General features: G+C 38.0%; 1 protein-coding gene across 1 annotated transcript in view; it reads left to right on the forward strand.

The window, feature by feature from the left end:
• Positions 1-3,642: 3,642 nt before the first annotated feature.
• Positions 3,643-21,111, forward strand: part of STXBP5 (syntaxin binding protein 5) — a 140,649-nt gene continuing 123,180 nt past the window's right edge. The window contains exons 1-3 of the mRNA XM_053591523.1: positions 3,643-3,711; positions 3,875-4,204; positions 5,464-5,561. Coding sequence (XP_053447498.1) covers positions 4,052-4,204; positions 5,464-5,561 — 251 coding nt within the window. The 5' untranslated portion in view covers positions 3,643-3,711; positions 3,875-4,051. The remainder of the gene's footprint in view (positions 3,712-3,874; positions 4,205-5,463; positions 5,562-21,111) is intronic.

Consider the following 21,111-nt stretch of genomic DNA (forward strand, 5'->3'; position numbering starts at 1 on the left):
ACAAAATAGTCAAAGCATGGTGGCTTATGCATGTAATCATAGTATTTTGGGAGGTCAAAGTGGAAGGACGCATTTAGACCACGGGTTCAAGACCAGTCTGAGCAAAAGCATCTCAACCAAAAAAAAAAAAAAAAAAAATTAGTCCAGAATGGTGGCATGCACATATAATACCACCTATTTGTGAGGCCAAGGAAGGAAGATCCTGAGTCCAGGATTTTGTCCAAAATCCTGAGTCCAGGATTTTGAGGTTGCAGTGAGGTATGGTGGTGCCATTATACTCTAGCCCTGGTGACAAAGCCAGACCCTGTCTCAATAAAATAAAACTTTTGTGAGAGATTATTATGGGTAAAATTCTGTGCATTGTACTAAATTTTAAAATAAGTAATGCAAATTATTAAGTTTTTACTCATTTTATTCTAAACCTAAAAATTTCAATTAATTTTAAATTAAATTCTTAAATTTTGGGCCAGGCACCGTGGCTCACAATCCTAGCACTCTGGGAGGCTAATGCGGGTAGATTGCCTGAGTTAATGAGTTTGAGGCCAGCCTGATTCAGAGTGAGAACTCCGTCTCTAAAAATAGGTGGGCATTGTGGCTGGAGCCTGTAGTCCCAGCTACTTGGGGGCTGAGGCAAGAGAATCATTTAAGCCCAAGAGTTGGAAGTTGCTGTGAGCTATGATATACAGGCACTCTACAGAAGGCAACAAAGTGAGACTCTGTCTCAAATAAATAAATAAATATTTTTAAAAGTTTTCATTTCTAACTTTGAAAATAAATTGATTAATTGCAACTGACTTAAAAGAAATCCCATGAATTTGAAGATCCATTATTTTATTTTTGCCATAATAAAGGCAGTCATTTTGAGGCATTGGTATTTTTGATCAAATGGATTTCTGGATATGTCCCTGTGTCCCTGAGCTTAGAAAGGATGGATCGCAAATTCTTAAAGCTAACCTACATTCATCTTAAATTTCAGGTATCTTTTTACTACTGAAGTTTTGAGAAAGCCAGAGTGAGTTCATAATCTGATAGGAGAAAGTATGCAAATCAAAACAAAAGTTCTAAAGCCAAAAGTAGATAATAGGCTTAAATTGACGGGCTTTTGAAGTCTTTTTTTACCTCAAGGATACTCATAGTAGAACAGGAAACTGACATTTTTGAGTACCTACAGTGGTTAAGTGTAGTATCAACTTTTCATAGTTTTTTCTTGCCACTCCAATTTATTCGCCTAAAATCCTGAGGAGAAGGTAGTATTAATCTCGTTTTACACATTCGGAGTCTGACTCTTAGGAAAATTAAGAAATTTTCCCAAAGTTACCCATGTTCCTAGGGCCTGGATTGATATTCATGTCTGGCAGACAGCAAAGCACAGGATTTTTCCACTACACCCCAAGGCCTCTCAACAAGAAGCTGTCCTTTCTGCAAAGTTTTGTAATTCAATGATGGAATATTAGATTTATTTTAAACCTAAATGTAAAGGCAGATCATAAAATCCTGTGGGAATGTGATCTCTCTTTTGCAGTCCTCCCCCATGGAATCATTTGTGTTTTTAAAAAGCTCTCCAGGTAACCCTAACAACCCCCCACCCCACACTGCTTCGCAAAGCACTTCCGCCTCCTGTTCAGCTGGTCAGCTCATCAGGCACAGTCTCCGGTACTTGTCTCGGTTTTCAAGCCTTCCCTGGCCAGTTAAGTGGGTGTCTGCAGTCCCCCCACATTATTCCATAGCTGGACTCGTCGCCTTGTCGCACAATTACTTATTTACGTTAAGGTTGTCCCTGTTAGGCTGTGTCTTCAGTACCTGGCACAAACGCCTGACACTCCAAATGCGTTTCAGAAAAAGTTCAGAGCCACTTGGGTATAGCCTAATAAAGTCCTCGAATCTGTTTTACTGTTCGTGGCATCCAGCGAATTAACTGCCTAATTCAATAAACTGTACACGGCAAAACAAAATTTTATAGGGTCCAAGGGTAATACGTGGTCTTGGGATGCGGAAGTTGGGTGGTGAACTACATTTCCCGAAACCCACGAGCCCGAGTCGTAGTTGGTTTGCCCACTGTCCATGAAAGCTGGTGACATTCACCAATACTGTGGTGACAATCTCTCTGGAGGGGCAGTAGGCTGCCAATCACAAGAGGAGGGCGGGTGCTTCTGATTTCGGTTTGGAACTAAAAATCCCTTTATGGGTTTTCTGTGGCTTTTTGCAGGACCAAAGGGGGAGGGGAGGAGGTAACCGCGAGCTCGTCCTCCGCGTCCCCACCCCGGAGTTGGAATTAGTCTTTACGCCCTTCAGTCCTCCTTCCCGGCTTTCTCATCTTCCTCACCTCTCCTAGTCACGTACCCCTACTTCCCAGCCACAGTGCCTCGGAGAGGCAGGATTCCCCCCAGCTTGATTCTCCCTCTATATTTTCAAACTTGAGCCAGACTTTTGGGTCCAAGCATCCACGCGAGACTCGGCCAGGGAAGCAGCGAGGGGTCTGAGCAAAAACATCACCCACCCTCCTTTGCCTTCTCAAGAGTGGAGAAGCCATCGGGGATTACTGAGCGGATCATCAGCTTGAGGGCGGATTTAGGGTTCTGCAAGGGAGTAGCAGCGGGGTGTTCACTACTCCCCGCCCCTATCCCCACCCACCCCCGCCGGCCGACAGGATTCGGGGCGGTGTGTCACCGGCCAGGGCAGACACCCAGGGTTGGAACGGCTCCCTTCGGCAGCGTCTTCCATTCTAGCAACCACCTGCTACGGGCAGACCCACAGGGAAGCTTCAGGAAGGAATCCGCTTTCTCCCCTCTAGGTTTCTCTCCTTTCCTTAGCCCCCTCCTAAGTCTGTCATCCCCTTGCCTCTGACATAATTGTTGCCTAGACGCTCTTTTTCGAAACCCAAACTCAAATCCACCCAAAGCAAAGCCCGTCAATGAAGCGACAACCACCCTGCAGCCCGAGGCCGGGAGCGTGTACCTCCTCAACCCGCGAAAGCGTAAACCCCGCTGTAATGACCGCGACTGAAATAAAGGTTTCCTGCTGCTTGTTCGCCGTCAACATTTTTACTATGCCAGCTGCACGAGAAGCAGCTGCATGCTCTGGCAGCGCGATTGGGGTGGGAGAAATTCAGCCAGCGTCTGGGATTTTCGCAGAGGATAATTTAAGTCCCAGCTTCGCTCCGGCTGGGGCGCCGGCCGGGGGGAGGAACCCGCGAGGTTGGCAGCGGCGCGCATGCGCATCCCGCAGCCCAGCTCCGCGGAGGCCCAGCTGCCGCCACCGCCGCGGCCGGTGCTGTACCCGCGGCTGTCGCCGCTGCTCGGGGCGGGCGTTGGTGCCGTGTGCCGAGGCGCTCTGTCAGGCGAGGGGGAACGGCTGGGCGGGGAAAGCCGGCGGCCGCCGCGGCGCCGGGAGAAAGCAGCCCGGGCTGTGAGGGAGCGAGGGCGGGCTGGTCCAGCGGCGGCGGAGCGAGGCGGAGAGCGCGGGACCCACCCGGGCGCCCTGCGTGCGATGCCGGGCAGGCAGCGGCGCTGAGCGGCGGGGAGGCCCGGCAGCGGCCGCAGACGGAGAGCCGGGGACCCCGGGACGAGCCGGAGCAGGAGCGGGAGGACGCGCCGAGGGACTGCGGGGCCGGGGCGGGCGAGCAGCGGCGGGGCCGCGGGCCATGGACGCGGCGGCGGCGGCGGCGGGGGCGAGCCGGGGCGGCGGCGCGGCGCAGGGTCCGCCCGCGGCCAGGTGAGGCTGGGCTGAGCGGGCTCCGGGAGCCGCCGCCACTGCTGCTGCCGCCGGGTCGCGGAGCGAGGAGGCGCCACAGCAGCCGCGGCGCTCGGCGGCGGCCTCGGAGGAAGAGGGGTCGCCGCCCGGCGTTCTTGTGACCGCCGCTTTCTCGTCGTCGCAGCATTTCCTGTTCGGATTATCTTCGGCGCCCCCACCCCCGCCCCGTTGCCACCTTCGCCTCACGCTCCCACTCCTCTGTGTCCTTGGTCGAAGCTGCTCTCGGCTCCGGTTCGTCTCCCCCTTCTGGGGACCCTCTTGTGACTCCGTTCCCCGGCGGCGGGGGAGCCCCGCCGAGACCATGAGGAAATTCAACATCAGGAAGGTGCTGGACGGCCTGACCGCCGGCTCGTCCTCAGCCTCGCAGCAGCAGCAGCAGCAGCAGCACCCGACTGGGAGCCGGGAGCCCGAGATCCAGGAAACGCTCCAGTCTGAGCACTTCCAGCTCTGCAAGGTGAATGGAGCGCGCAGCTCCTAGACGCGGTCACAGAAAAATTGGGGTCGTTTTAAGGGGCAGCTCGGGCTTTACTGGGGAGTGCAAGGGAAGAGAGCGCCAGTAATAATCATAGCTGGAAAGAAAGGGCTCCCTCTTCCAGCAGACGTTTCTTGGACATTATCATCTTACTCTTTTTCTTTGATTTCACTCTCTCCCCATTTCACATGGAGCAATCGCTTCATGGTTGCTTCAAACGTATTATCTGACCTTTAATTCGTATTATGAGACTGCGAGCCATAATCTGGAAGCCTTTTATACTCAAGCATTTTAATATAGTGTACCAAGTTTGAAGTTTCCTTTGGAAACAGTGTCTGATGAAGATTGTTTATCAAAAAGCCAAACCTGTTCTACCAGATCTTTGCTCATCATTTTCCCCTTAAAATGTGGGATGAGCGGCTTACAGTTGAAGTCTCAGGGTTCTTTTGTCATTGTGTTTGGTTAAAAAGTTACTATTGAGATTTTTGCCTATTAAAGAGACAGTAATTGCCATAGTGTTCTGTAATTCAGAAAGAATGATGCAGCGAATTAGTTCACCAGCTGCTAATTGAGAACTTGCCCTGGTATATATACTTTCCTTATAGATAGTCAAGCGTTTGTATGTCAGAGTTTCTTAAAAGTGTATGCAATATATTTTTGTCCCAGTGCCCTAAAATGATTATAGCCTCAATAGTAAATTGCAAAATTATATGTTAGTAGTCATTTTCATTCTTTTACAAGTGCAAACTTTTGGGATAGAGGTTTGATAATTGCATTACTGAATCCTTGACTGAAGTAACTATATGACAACTTTTTTCTTAAACGTTCTGGCATTTAGCATACAAATAAAGTCATGATAAAGTGTTACTCCCAAATAAAACATGAATTGCATTTTTAAATGGATTTTGGAATTTTGGTCCACTGAAAAGTTTAGACATTGGGTGTCAGATGTAATAGTGTAGAATATTGATAAGAAATTTTCTTCTGCAGAATGCCAGTATTACGGAAAAAGAGAGATTTAAAATGTGTCACGTGCATAGATTTTGGGGGTTTTTTGTTCAGGTTCTAGGTCCATAAATTTGTTAATATAGATTTCACTTTTTTAAAAAAGCAGTAAGTGTACCTATATGTGTTTTGCATCAGTAACATTTGGTTCTGAATTCTAATGGCTGTATTGGCTTCTTTATTTTTAAATTTCACGTGCTGCCTTGGTTGCTGCCTTGTCACTTGCCCATCCCTAGACTGTTCGCCATGGATTTCCCTATCAGCCCTCAGCCTTGGCCTTTGATCCTGTACAGAAGATCCTAGCAGTGGGAACTCAGACTGGTGCTTTAAGGCTGTATCCTTTCTTTAATTTTATTTTTTATAACTTTAACTTTGTTCTCTCCAGTTACCCTATGTTGCTGATAAGTTTGAAAGAAATTTTTATTTTTCCATTTAATCACAATGAAATGGTGTGATCTGGTATATATTAAGAGAAATCATGTGGTATTGGCTTTTCCCCATAATCACACATATATTCAGGTTCTATATTATATTGCTGTGATGTTTCTCAGTTTAGTTTAAATAGCCAAACTTGTATCCAAATAGAGGTCTAAAGTTTTGCTATAATGACCACTTTCTTTGCAAGGAGATACAAGTTCCTAAGTGAAGAGATAACCTGCTTATACTAGTGGTCTGTTGAGTGGGGAATGTTAACCATAAGGTTTAAAGAGAGTGTACATTTAAATTGTTCTTTTAAGTTATTATACACAGTAGATTTAGAGCTTATGACCTATTTATTATTCTAATGAATTAGAGGTTGGATTTGAATTTGAATTTGGTTGTTTCTGGCATGTCTGCCTAGAAAAATAATTAGCAGTAGAGAAATGTAGCAAATTCATTTTCTATAAATGGTTTTGAAGGTTAATATTTCTAGATGTTTTAGAGCATTTTCTTGAAAAAAATGTATAGGGATTAATGTACTTTCTTGATAATTTTCCTTTGGTAGTCTATATTTGTAATGTATTTGTAAAAACTTCTGGGTTTGCTGTACATTACAGTATTAACATGGAAAGAATTACTTTTCCTGGATATGCATGAACTATAGTAGAAGCATTTTTTCAAATAGTTAAAAAGATTTTGGGGGAATTATTTTTTTAGTCTGAACAATGGAGACTACTCAACTTTCTCTTTTTAACTTGAAATAAATTGTGTTTGCTGTTACTGTGACATTTAGTCAAACTTAACCAAAATAGTTTTATTTTTAAACTTAAGATTTTAAAAAGAAAATTCTTTGTTCATCCATCTGTAGGATATTTGCCTCCTGCATATTCCTGAGGTAATGTGTTGGTAATAAATAGAAAAAAAAAAAAAATCACTGGTCGATCTCAATAGACATTACTATTTTAAAAAAAAAAAGTTGTTGGGGAGGAGCTCTACTCTTTTACATTTTAGGTTTATCTGGCTCTTGAGGAGGAAGGAAACCTGCATTTGAATTAAACATGTGTCAGACATTTTACTTGCCTTTTAAAATCTTTATATCTAAAAAGAGTTCTGTGTGGTATCAGGATCCGCCGCAAGTGTCATCTTGATTTTGTGTGTTCTCTTCAAAACGCTAATACAAATTTTCAAATGGACTAGTGAACTGTGTTAACTAAGTGGAGTCTGCAAAAACATCTAAGTACTAGTAGTGCAGTCATACCTATTTAAATGGTAAAATCTGACCAGGCTAGATCTGAATCTGTCAATTTTCTGAGCCAGTATGTCTAAACTCCTCATTTTTCTGGCTTCAGTTGTTTAGATATTTGTATTCCTGAACTCAATCATAACCCTTGTAGTTTAGGCTTCCTATTTTAGTCTTGTGAAGATGGAAATGAAGTTATTTTGTCAGTGTGGGCGCTGAGTATTCAGAACTCTTGTGTAGTGACAAGACTAGTGCATTGTTGGATCTAGATGGACTCTTTGGAACGGAAAGCAGATCCCCCACCCCCTCTACCCCCGGCCCCAGACAAGAATTTCATATCTGGACTAGAAAAAAAAATGTAAAGTTGAATTAAATCAGTTTTTCTTTGGTTATTTTGCTTTTCTTTTAAAAGCATTCAGTTTTTACTATTTCCCCAGCATGGTCTCAACAGTCTCTTGGTAGGTAACTTTTATTTCTTTTAAACAGCCAATATTACCTTTTATAATTTAATTATAAATGAGTACCACCAGCAAGGCTGATATTATAAAACCAAATATTTTTCTTAGACAACACTTTTTTCACCGTAATGCATTTGCGTTATTAACACTTTGACACAGAAGATGTAGTTAAAATGTTAGGCCTAATGCTAATTGCCAATTAAAATCAAGGGTCAGGTGGGCAAAATTATCACCTGTGTGTGACTTTTAGTATACTTTTTTATAATTAAAATATGTGAATGGCAGTGAAAGTATAATTATAGTTTACAATTCTAAAATTTTTGAAGAACCCCCTTACGATATGTTTAAAATGAAATCTGGAGAACTACCACATTTTGTTTCTACTTTCCCTTTTTGTGAGTTTTGTGTGAACATTCCAGAGTGATAATTTGGCTTGCCTTATCAGTAATACTACCTAGTCATTCCTTCTGTTAGATTTAAGTTGCAGATGAGCTTTATGAGCTTTATTTATTATAGCTCTGATTTATAGAAAATGACTAAGACCTTGTTATTTTTATTTCATTTTCCACATGTAGGTTTTAAGATACACATTTCTCTATTATTTTTGAAGCTAGACACCTAAATTTATAGATTCTAATTTTAAAGTTCCATATTGGTTTAGCATGCAGTTTTGTTACAAGTATAGATATTGACCTTGCTCTTTTGTATTTTTTTCCTATTGTAGTTGGCTTTTGGGGGGATCTTTATTTTCTTATGTTATAAACTCTTGTAATCTGTAATACATTTGTCTAAAAGGTATCTTAACAGCAGAAATAAACTCCTAAATAAAAACTTTGCATTTAACTTTAGAGCAAAAAGTTTTATAGATGTTTTCAGAAGTAGGTTCCATTTGTTAAAATTCTAAATGCATATCTGTTTTGACTAATGAAATATCTTCCTAAATGTTGGAGGACTGTACTAAGTTTATTTATCTACCTTGAGTTAAAACCAAAAGAAATAGGTAAAGTTATATCTGATATGTAATGTTGGTAGACAAAAGTTAGTGAAAATCAGAATCCTTAAATAATACCTAACCAATAATGAAGCAAAATAAATTTAATGAATTTACTGCATTAATGTATAGGAAATAATTGATATAATTATAAATATACTTAATGCTCAACCTTCTTGATTTCTGGAGAGAATATGAGGTTGGAATAACAAGTTACATAGTTGTGATATGATTGAAATATCTTCATTTCTTTTTGCTAGTAGAAATAGGTACAATTTGATTCTTATGAGTAATATAGAGATCAGAACTACTTGGGGTAAAACAAACCATTCTCTATTCCCATGTGGATAAGAATACTTGATCTTAGCTAAAAGTCTGAGAAGGGATACCCATAGAATAAGTAAAAGGCAAAAAGGCTTCTGACTGAATAATGAAGGTATTTTTAATAACACTGCTATTATTATTTAGACTTCTGATTTACTAGTATATTTTGAAATTGCTTCATACTCTAAGGTAATTATGGATTACCCTGATCTTTTTTTTTTTTTTTTTTTTTTTGTAGAGACAGAGTTTCACTTTATTGCCCTCAGTAGAGTGCCGTGGCATCACACAGCTCACAGCAACCTCCAACTCCTGGGCTTAGTCGATTCTCCTGCCTCAGCCTCCCTAGTAGCTGGGACTACAGGCGCCCGCCACAGTGCCCGGCTATTTTTTTGTTGCAGTTTGGCCGGGGCTGGGTTTGAACCCGCCACCCTCGGTATATGGGGTCGGCGCCCTACTCACTGAGCCACAGGCGCTGCCCACCCTGATCTTTTAAAAAGATTTTTTCTAATCACAGTGAGTTATTTTATATATAATATGAATACTTTAAAGACTAAGTAGGTAAATGGAATTTTAAATTTGAGGTTTTTCAAAGCAATTTTCAAATTATTATCAAAGAACTTCATTTATTATCTTCTTGATCTGTTTAAAACACAGTCTAATAGGCAACCTATTTAAGGCATGGACTTTTCTTTTAAATTGAAGTGTAGTGGTGCTGGAGACAAGCTTGCAAAATGATTTCTTTATCTTGGAGTTAATTTAAAAAGCCCTTCTCAGATGACGACAACATTAGGTGATAAATTGTGGCCTGAATTCTGGTTCTTGTCTTTCCACTGAAGAATTAATTATGTGTCTTTTAGAATGTTTCTTACTATGAAAATAAAGGTGCTGTATTAGATGATTTCTTCAACAAACAGTTCTGTGATTTCAAGTAGGTATATTGTTTAAAAAATTTCTAGTCCTAAAAACAAAAATGTCTAGTCCTAGCCATAGGACTGAAACTAGATAAATGTATTTGAAATTAGAGAATTATTTAGGGCTTTACAGAAGCAAAGTCAAATTACACATGAATTCATTGTACTTGATGAACATTTATACCTACCTTCCAAATGGTAGGGAGAAAGGAGAGGGAAAATTATTTTAGGTGAGAAAAACAAGTATGGGGAAAAGTATGGATAAAGGAATTAACTTGGTAGTTTGGAGGAAAACTGAAGAGACTGGTTGGAATAATTGCGTTGGGGGAGAAATAAGGAGCCAGTTGGTTGAGGGCTTTGAATGTTAAGCTGGGGTATCTTCGCATTATTCTGTTAGGAATTGCAGTTATGTAAGGAGATGCTAACAGGAATAAAGTGTGATTTTTAGCATGGTTAATGGGGCAGTGCTGACATAGATGAAAAGAATAGTGAACTTCACAGGTATCTCTAAATCCATATGGGTAGTAAAGTGTACCGAAACAGGGGTGGCAGAATGGGAATTGGCCAAGGACTTGACGACTTGTTGATGTAAAATCTGAGGTAACAACTAAAGATGGTAAAGTTTTACAAATAGAGCACCAAGGCACTGGCAAGAGAGAAATGGAAAACTTGGGAAAGAGGTGACAGAGAAGTGTTGAGTTTGAAATTATGTCAAACTCAACATTTACTTTTATTGCCAGTTTGAGAAGAAGCCTAGACCTCTTACTTTAGCATGAGAATTTGATACATTTTTATGTTTGATTTTCTTTCCGGCTGGTTCTTGGGTGGTTTTCTGAATTTTGCTATTGGATTTATATTTAAAGTCATTATTAACCCTTGGCTTTGTCCATTTATTCTCTATCAGTGATTCTTACTAGTGGTAGCATTTGGGGCAGGATAATTCTGTGGGTTTTTCTACCACATTGGAGGCTATTTAGTATTCCTGGAGGCCCATCTACTACATGCCAGTGTTGCCTTCCCCGGCGTCTTTGTGGCAACCCAAACTCTCCCACCCACTTCCAGGTGCTCCGGATGAGCACCACGGCCCTTACCCTTATTTCTTCACTAGTTACGTGGGTATAGTAACCCTACCTAGCTCATGAGGTTATTGTCAGATTTAAATATAGTGATACGTGTATATGTAGCATCAAAGACCACATAGGGATGTTTTGGTAATGTTCAACATCTGATTGTTATTATTATTAATATGAGAGTGTTTCTGGGGCTTTAATTTTCAGGTTCTTTATTCATTTATTTCACTAAATACTTACTGAGAGACAACTATGTGCCAGGCCCTATACAGGAAAGCCTTTGTTTCATTTATTTTTGTAGCCGACGCAGTCTTAGAAGAAAAGATGTTGAAGAGCATTATTTTTCTCTTTGGGTTTGTCTTTAAAATGGTTGTATTCTTCTCAACCACAAGTTTATAGAATTGCTATTTAAACATAATGAGATCATATACACAAATGTGAGAGCGTCTCACAAATACTAAGCACTAAGTAAGTGATTTTGTAATAATTTGGTGTACTGTGTTTGTAAGATAGCATGAGAACGTTTTGACTTGCTCCTTATTAATTTTATTTTACAAAACTTAATTGTACTAAAAAAAAGATTTGGAGATTGTTTTTGTTTAAGATAAGAGGGAAATAATGAGTTTAGCCGGAATTTCGCCAAATTTTTATCTGCTATTTCCCGCTCCATGCTTTTTGTTCTTAGCCATTTTTCTCTCCCTCCACCCTTTGTAGAGTTATGGTCATTGGGAGTTCTAGCTGTATAGAAGAAACAAGGACCTTGAAATGCTTCTACATGTCAACTCTTAGCGCTCCATTAAGAGGACTTTACATTAAAGGAAAGTGAGTGCGGTGTCAGTTGTAGGTGTGATTCTCAGCATGGAGCACTGCAGCAGCAGGAATAGGCATATTTGCTTCAGAAAGAGCCAGAAACAGAATCTGCAGGGAAGCAGTTTAATTTGCAGTGGATTTGTGGAGGGAAACAAAATGTGATAGAAACTGTATGGAATCGAAAAGGATATGTAAACTCTGTAGGATTAGAGTATCGATCTGTGCTTTGGAAGCCTTTCTGCTTGAAGTAGGATGGGTTCTTATTTCTGTTTGATATTCTCTTTGTTTTACCTTTACTTTTTAGGATAGTAATTCGTGTGAAATTATAATTTGACTTTGCCATCCTAAATGAAAAAAAGTAAATGAATTTTGGCTGAATTACTGTATTATTAGAGGGCCTGTGTTCTAGTTTTCAGACTAATCTTGTATGAGTGAATTAAAATATCCGTATTTCTGTTTCCTTTCCTGTAAAATAAGGAAATTTGTATGCGTGATTTCCAAGAGTCCTGCCAGCGTTAGAAGCTTAGCATTTCCCTTTCTGTGGAGGATTTGGGAATTCTTCGGACTGTGTCTTTCACGTGATTTTCTGATCCACTGTTCCAAGTACCTGTTAAGGAGGAAGCAGCAGTAGACTCCATCCTGTGTGGCTTCCTGTGCTTTGTATCCCCTGGCTGCAGTTGAGTAAAGCACAAGAGTAAAGCTTTGTTTACAAAACATCTTGGGAATAAACTAACACAAATGTTTTTCCTTGAAACAGCAACTCACATTGAATACTAACATGATGGTTTGTATCATTTTCATTGTATAACAGTTAAGGTCTCACTATGACATAGGAAATTTGGGCTATTTTTAATACCATTAACAAAGTTTACCTTCGTTTCTTGGGAGTTAATGGTCAGGATGTAAAATTGAAATAAATTTACTTAAGAAATATTACTGAATTCTTAATCACATGATCTTAATAATTTTTATATAAGAGATTTAATATAGAGACTATCTTCCTTGAATTGCTGGTATGTAATTTGAGTGCTAAATTTGATATTTGTATAGTAACTTGGAATAGTAGTAACTGGGAGTATACATGTAAATAACTGGGCTGTAGGATTGAGCGTCACTAAGTGAAAGATAAGCTTTGGTCATTAGCTATATTAATTTGGCTTAAACTTTATAAATTGGAAGAGACACATTTTTTTACAGGAAGAAAATTAATGATCACAGTGCCACTATTGATTTGTTTTGCAGTGTTTACATGAGAATTTCCTGACCTGATTTGCCAGATTAGCATCATCAGAAGACACTCTTAGTATTTTGGGATTGTAGATTAAAGAAATCGTTTTTTTGGTTCCTTGGTTTAACAATATAACAGGATGATATGAAGAAAAGGGCGTTTAATTATATACTGCCTTTTTATTGAATGCTTTTTTTATTTTTTATTTTTATTTCAGGTTAATATAAGGTACAAACAATTAGGTTATATTGTGTGCATTTGTTAGGTAAAGTCCAAGTTGTTCACCCCGGAGGTGAGCCTTATGCCCTTGCATCGTTCCCATAGGTGAGAGCATACCAGTCTTCCTCCCTCCTCCCCTCTCTCCCTTGAATTCCTTTTATTGAGGTAGATTTTAAAAACAATCCAGTACTACAGAGTTTCTTGAGAAGCTTTTATGAAATAAACCAAGAATTCATAAGACTATAATCATAAAAGATTGTCAAAAGATACTTGGTCCATCTCTCTTTCCTTAGTCACATGCAACATAAATTAATTTAAGGAGAAGAAATGGTACTTTGCTGTTTAATTGCTCAGACTTCTTCCTGTAAAGATATTCAGGCTTCTATATAATTATTTTGTACTTTAATTTGAATACATTTGTAATTTTTATTTGTAGCGATAAAAGCCTTTCTAGTGATATTCTATATATTGTATCATCAATTTTTAATATTTTTGAAGAGTTTAAATTTGTAGCAGTTACTTCCTTCCAGATTTAGCAAGTACAATTCCTTTAGTTCCTCATTTTCCTCATATTTAATGTTAAAGAAATTTTGGGCACTATCTTTGTTTACTATGTAACTTTTTTCTTTGTTCTTTGGCTATGGAGAGTTATTTAAGCTGAGGGGAAGAGAGAGGAGAGAAATATTGACAGTTTGCTGTTTACTACTCAGTTTCCACGTGGGCCATGTGTTTAGTGATTCCTTAAGTCTAGAATATTCGTTTGTCTGTTCAAATAGTTCTTAGGCGTAAAGCTCAGCGTCTTTGTTTTTGTGATATATTTTTCGGTTGTCTTGTTGTTGTTGTTGCAGTTTTTGGCCGGGGCTGTGTTTGGACCCACCACCTCTGGCATATGGGGCCAGTGCCCTACTCTTTGAGCCACAGGTACCACCCATATTTTTTGGTTTGATTCTGTCCTGACTTATAACCCACATAGTCATCTTTTTCTCAGTTCATTATCTAAAAGCTGAATTTCTCTATTACCATTCTTTACAAGTACTATCATATAGTTATTAAATGTCTAAAAATGGCCATTTGGGATATTATACCTATAACATTGAATGGCATTCTTTTTTTTTTAGATGGACTTTCGTTCTGTGGCATAGTCATAGCTCAACGAAACCTTGAACTACTGGGCTGAAGTAATCCTCCTGCCTCAGCCTCCTACGTAGCTGGGACTACAGGTGCATGCCAGCATGCCTGGCTAGTTTGTTGTCGTTGTTGTTGTTGATTCATTGAGGGTACCTAGAAGAGATTTTCTTGCTCCAGTTGGTCTTAAACTCCTAGCCTCAAGGTATCCTCCCACTGGACCTCTCAAAGTGCTGGAATCGCTGGTGTGAACTACTGTGCCTGGCCTGCATTTTCTTTTAAAATAAACTATCAGGAATGTTAGAGCATGTGAGAAGATTCAGTGCAATCCAAAGTAATGCAGATCAGCAAAATTAGCCAGTATCCTCTGCTTTATCAAGAGTCCAGAAATTAGACACTAGTCAGTGTATAAATTATAAAATCAATACAAAGGGAACATACAGATTGCTAAATGATCAACTTTATGTTCTCTAATAAGGATTGTATAGAAGATTAGTATGTGTGTGCACACATTTAAAGTAAAAATAAGATCTAAATCGTTAGGAGTCATCAGATGTTTTCTGTAGAAGACTAGGTAGTAAATCATTTTAGGTTGTATAGTCTGTGGAAGCTACTCAGCACTGCCTATATATAGCACAAAAGCAACCATATGTAAAGGAATGAGTATATGTTTGTGTCAATAAAACTTTATTTACAAAATCAGACAGTGGGCTGGAGTTAGTCCACAGGCCACAATTACTTCTCTATATATCAAGCAACCTTGCTTTTAAAGTGTGTCTGGAGAGTAATGTTCAGTAAGGAGTTCTTACTGGAATTTTTTGTTTAAATTTCATCAGTTGTATTGGTGTACTGGTTGAAATTTAACCTTTTAGTCACAAATAAAAAAAATTATTAAAACAAGAATCAGTAATTCTCAGTGATACGTAGGGACTATAAATAACTTAACCTAGTTAGTTAATTTCTAGTTTTTTGATCCTGTGAAAGAAGCATTGTCTCTCTATTGAATTATAACTAATATAATAATAAAATTGCTTAATTAGGCATCTTTTGTGGGGTAGTTCAGCAATCATTTCTATTATTGGAGAATTTATCTTGAGACCTCTATTTCCTAATTTTATTTAAAAATGTATTTGTAGACTTAATATTTTTATTAGTGTCTTACGGCTGCATTTAGATGTATTTGGAGAGATACTTTAAAGATAAAAGTGAATAAAAGTGAATATAAGCATTTAACTAAAATACTCTGATGTCTTAGATGTGCAAACTGGTCAAAAATAACTGTGGAAGAAAACCACCTGAAAAATGAATAATGTATTAAAAAAAATTATAAAACTCCAAAGAAGAAAATTCAGGTGTGTCTTTACCTTCTTTACAATCAGATATGTTTCACTGGAAGAAGATGTATATAGTTCTTAAGTGGAAACTGAAATTATATTCATTTTTTGTCTAATTTTTATAATTGCCCACTCTTTACATTAATTTCTGGTAGCAGTAAATATAAATATAATAGGATGGTGCCTGTGGCTCAAAGGAGTAGGGCGTAAGCCCCATATGCTGGAGGTGGTGGGTTCAAACCCAGCCCCAGCCAAAAACTGCCAAAAAAATAATATATATATATATACACACACACACACACACACACACACATACATATATATAAAAAATATTATTCAGCACGTGGCTAATTTCTACTGAAATCATTTCTGCAATGTATTGATCCTTCTGGAAGTTTATCTGTATGACAGATAATTGAAATGGTAACATGCTGAGCACATTTCTTTATTTTTTTTGAGCTATGATTTTAACATGAACACTAATCTGAAAGGTTTTTAAATAAAGCTGCTTATTTCTGTTTTATATTAATCTTCATTTGAAAAATAAGGTTTGCTTTATACATGATGATATTTGCAAAATATATGTTGAGTCTTAGAAATTATATGGTAGTTATAGTTTAAAAGTAGGTAATGTTTAATTGGAGATATAATTCTAGCAGTTTGGGGTCCTGTTTCCCATTCAAATAAGTGCAGTATAGAATTTTTCAAGCTTTTCCTCCTGAGGTTGTATGTTGAAGAGTGATTGATCCTGCCCTTTCTTGAAAGTCCATAATCTTTTCTTGTAATAACCATACCTCTGCTTTTTCAGAGCACTACTCTGCCAAAGGAAACATAAATCTAGTGGCATCAGCTATTGCAGTACTTTCTGCTAAATTGCTTTCCTTTTGTATATTTGCTTTTTTCTTTTGAAAAGGAGAAAAGTGTCGAAATAGATTTTTCCATCTGTTTAGTCTTTGTATTATATTTTTTGTAATGTGTTGTATTTTCCTTTTAAAATTCACTTTGCTGTACTTGAGAAAGGAACTTAACCATTAGGCATCTGAGAATTGGTGGTGGGATAAAAAATCATTTTTACTTATATGTGAGAATGTATATTCTTGTTCATTCAACATAGGCCACTCTCATTTATCACCACATTTGATGGTAGATGTAGCAAGTAGTTCATTTAAAAGTGTATTTATATTGGGTTGTTTGCTCTTTTCTTGTTAATTTGTTTGAATTCTCTATAGATTCTGATTATTTGCCCTTTTTCAGATTTGTAATGTGTGAATATCTTCTCCTATTCTGAAAGTTGTCTATTTGTTGTTGTTGTTCTTAGCTGTGGAGAAGCTTGTAAGCTTGATCAGTTTGTGTGTATTTATTTTGTTGTTAATGCAATTTCCAGTGAGGGCTTCTTCATAAAATCCCCAACACCATTTATTAAATAGCGATTCTTTTCCCCTAGTATATGATTCTGTTTGGGTTACTAAAGATCAGCTAGAGATCGGAGGCTGGTTTCCTTTCTAGGTTCTTTATCCTGTTCTATAGATGTATGTCTCAACTTTTATACCAATACCATGCTGTTTTGATTATTACAGACTTGCAGTATAAACTGAAGTCTGGTGACATGATGCCTCAGGATTTGTTTTTATTTCTTAGAATTGCATTGGCTATTTGCATTTTTTTCTGGTTTCATATGAAATGAAGAAAGGAACTTTTTATTTTTTTCAAATTCTTCAAAGCATGACATTGGACTCAAAGGTCAGCTCAATTCTCAGTCACAATGATATGGAAACAACCTAAGTGCCCATCAGCCCATGAAGGGATTAATTAACTGTGGTATATGTACACCATGGAATATTATACATTTATAAAGAAATGGAGACTTTAAATCTTTTGTATTTACCTGGATGGAGCTGAAGAACATTCTCCTTAGTAAAGTATCCAAGAATGGAAAAACAAGCATCCCATTTACTCTCTACTAATTTGAAATTAGTAGATAAATAACTACAAGCTCACACAAGTGGAAAAACAAATTAAATTCAAGAAGGGAGAAGGGGGAGAAGAGGCTTAGTAATCTCCCACCTAATGGTTATAATGTAGGGCAGGGGTCCTCAAACTACGGCCCATGGGCCATATGCAGCCCGCTGAAGACATTTTATCTGGACCACTGTGTTTTTGCCACCGCTGCCTGTCCTGCTTAGCAGCAGACTGGTCCCGGGGCCCCGCAGTGCGCATGTGTGGAATGTGCGCCGCACTCTCCGACTCCCCTCCTTCTCTCTGTCTCTCAACTCCTCCTCTCAGTCTCGGGACTAACTGATGCACACTTGCATCACTTGTTACGACTAGCAGTGGCAAATACGGAACTGGACATTGACCATCTCATTAGCCAAAAGCAGGCCCATAGTTCCCATTGAAATACTGAGAAGTTTGTTAATTTAACTTTACTTGTTCTTCATTTTAAATATTGTATTTGTTCCTGTTTTGTTTTTTTACTTCAAAATAAAATATGTGCAGTGTGCATAGGAATTTGTTCATAGTTTTGTTTTTTTTTTTAAACTATAGTCCAGCCCTCCAACGGTCTGAGGGACAGTGACCTGGCCCCCTGTTTAAAAAGTTTGAGGACCCCTGATGTAGGGGGACAGGTGGCATACTTCCTGGGTGAAGAACTCAAATACAACTGGGACTTTCCCTAACAAAGGCAAACAATGTAACCTAATCATATATACCCTTGTAGTAATCTGAAAAAAAAAAATAGTGTATTTATGTATCAAAAGCCATTCTAAAGGATTGCTTTATGATAATGTAATTCATTGTGATCTCTTCAGAGAGAAATCTAACTCCAAATAGTGAGTTATTATCAGTGAATAATGAGTGTTTCTAACCTCTGTAATTTGTTTAGAAGTAATAAAAAATCTTCTTCAAATAATAGTGGATTGGGCGGCGCCTGTGACTCAAAGGAGTAGGGCACCAGCCCCATATACTGGAGGTAGCGGGTTCAAACCTGACCCTGGCCAAAAACTGCAAAAAAAAAAAAAAATAATAATAATAATGGTGGAAGGAGGTAGAGGCCTATTTCAAACCTATTAATACCGTAATTACATATTAGTCTAAATGCTGCAATTACTGTTTTGTTTCAATGTTTTTATTATCCACCCTAAAAGAAAGCAATTGACTTAACTTTTCAAATATTATTGAATATTTATTGTAAGACAATTGTCTTAAGAATATTTTAAAGGTTGATCTATTTCATGATATTCTTTAATGACTTATTAGCAGAATATTAGAAGTGTTAGCAGTAAAAATTAAGTATGTCCATCCTTATCATGAGAATGTGGCTGTCTTCATTTATTAAAATATTTATCTTAAAAAGACTTCATTTCATTTTTAGAACAGTTTTAGGTTCCTGGCAAAAATAATCAGAAGGTACCAGAGATCTCACATATATACCCTGTCCCCTCCCATTCATAGTCTCCCCCATTAGTGGCACATTTGTTAAATCAATGAATCTATGTTGACACATAATTTTCATCCCAAGTCAGTAGTTTATTGTAGGGTTCATTGTTGGGTCTACATTTTGATAAGTGTATAATAACATATACCTATATCTACTATTGTTAATGCATAAAGTAGTTACTGGTCTAAGAATTCTCTGGGCCCTGCTTATTCATGTCTTCTCCCACTGAACCCTGGTAACCACTGACCTTCATACTCTCTCCATAATTTTACCTTTTCCAGAATGTCACGTAGTTGGAATGGTAAAATTGTGTATCTTTTCAGATTTGCTTCTTTCACTTAATGTGTATTTATTTACGTTTTCTCCATGTCTTTTCATGGTTCGATAGCACATTTCTTTGTAGTGTGTGAAGATACTTTCTTGTCTGAAGGTACCACAGTTTATTTATTCCTTAACTGTTTGAAGGACATCTTGGTTGCTACCAAGTTTGGCAATTGCGAATAAAGCTGCTGTCAACACTTTTGTGCAGGTTTTTGTGTAAAGATAAGTTTCCAGTTTCTTTGGGTAAATAGGAAGGAGCAAATTGGTAAGAATAAGTTCAGTTTTGTAAGAAATTTCCAAACTATCTTCCAAAGTAGCTATATGATTTGTATTCCCACTAGCAAGTAGAGCGAGTTCCTTTTGTTCCATATCTCTTCAGCATTTGTGGTGTTTATTCTAGATTTCAGCCACTGTTGCAGGTGTGTACTTCACATTTCCCTGATGATGTATGATGTAGAGCATCTTTTCATTTGCTTATGTGCTACCTGTGTATCTTAGCGGAGATGTCGTGGTTTTTGGCCCATTTTTAAATCATGTTGTTTGTTTTCTTATTGTTGAATTCTAAGAATTCTTTGTATATTTTGTGTGACAGTCCTTTATCAGATTTGCCTTTTGAAATATTTTCTCCTAGTCTGTAGCTTGCCTTTTCATTCACTTAACAGTGTCTTGGTCAAAATAGAAATTTTTAATTTTTTTTATGATTTTTTTTTAATTTTTTTTTTTTTTTTTTGCAGTTTTTTAGCCAGGGCTGGGTTTGAACCCACCACCTCTGGCATATGGGGCCAGTGCCCACTCATTTGAGCCACAGGCGCCACCCAGAAATTTTTAATTTTAATGAAGTTTACTTCGTCAATTATTTTGTGGATTGTGTCTTTGTTGTCATATCTAAAAAGCCAACACTCAATTCTAGGTCATCTAGATTTTCTCCATGTTATCTTCTAGGAGTTTTATAGTTTTGTATTTTACATTTCGTTATATGATCCATTTTGAGCTAATTTTTGTGAAGAATGTGGAATATGTGTTAGATATTTTTGCATGTGGATTGTTGTTTCAGCACCACTGGTTGAAAAGAACATCCTTTGCTCCCTTTTCCAAAGATTAGTAGACTGTATTTATGTGGGTCTATTTCTGTACTCTGTATTCTGTTTCATTGATCTGTTTGTCACTTCTTTCACCAATGTTGTGTCTTGGTTACTGTGGCTTTATAGTAAGTCTTAAAGTTTGGTAGTGTCAGTCCTCCTCCTTTGGTCTTCACATTCAATATTGTGTTGGTTCTTCTGGAACTTGTGCCTCTGCATAAAAATTTTGTCAATGTCTGTGAAACAACTTTCTGGGAATTTGATCAGGATTGCAGTGAATCTATAGATCAAGTTGGAAAGACATCTTACAATACTGAGTTTTCCTCTCCATGAATGTGGGAATACCTCTTTTTAAATTTCTTCTTTGTTATCATCAGAATTTCATACTTTTCTTCGTATAGATCTTGTACATATTCTGCTAATATCTTGTACATATTTGCTAATTTAAGTAATGTTATGTCTTTAATTTCAAATTCCACTGGTTCATTTCTGGTATATAGGAATGCAAATAACTTTTCCTTGCATCCTGCCACAGTGCTATAAACATGTATTAGTTTCAGAAGTTTTTTTTTTTATTCCTTCTGACTATCTACATAGATGGTTATGTCATCTGTGAAAAGACACTTTTATTCATTTCATCCCAATTTGTAAACCTTTTATTTCCTTTTCTTACTGTGTTAGGTAGAGCTTCCAATATAATGTTGAAAAGGAGAGATGAGAAGAGACATCCTTGCCTTGTTTCTAATTATAGTGGAAAAGCATCAAGTTTTTCACCATTAATTATGTTAGCTGTAGGTATTTTAATAGATGTTCTTTAGCAAGTTGAGGGTCTTATCCTATATTCCTAGTGTACTGACAGCTTGCAACTATTGGTAGAATCATGTGATTTTTCTTCTTTAACTTGTTAATGCAATGGAT

The sequence above is a fragment of the Nycticebus coucang genome, chromosome 5 (assembly GCF_027406575.1).
Source record: "Nycticebus coucang isolate mNycCou1 chromosome 5, mNycCou1.pri, whole genome shotgun sequence".
NCBI classification, from domain to species: domain Eukaryota; kingdom Metazoa; phylum Chordata; class Mammalia; order Primates; family Lorisidae; genus Nycticebus; species Nycticebus coucang.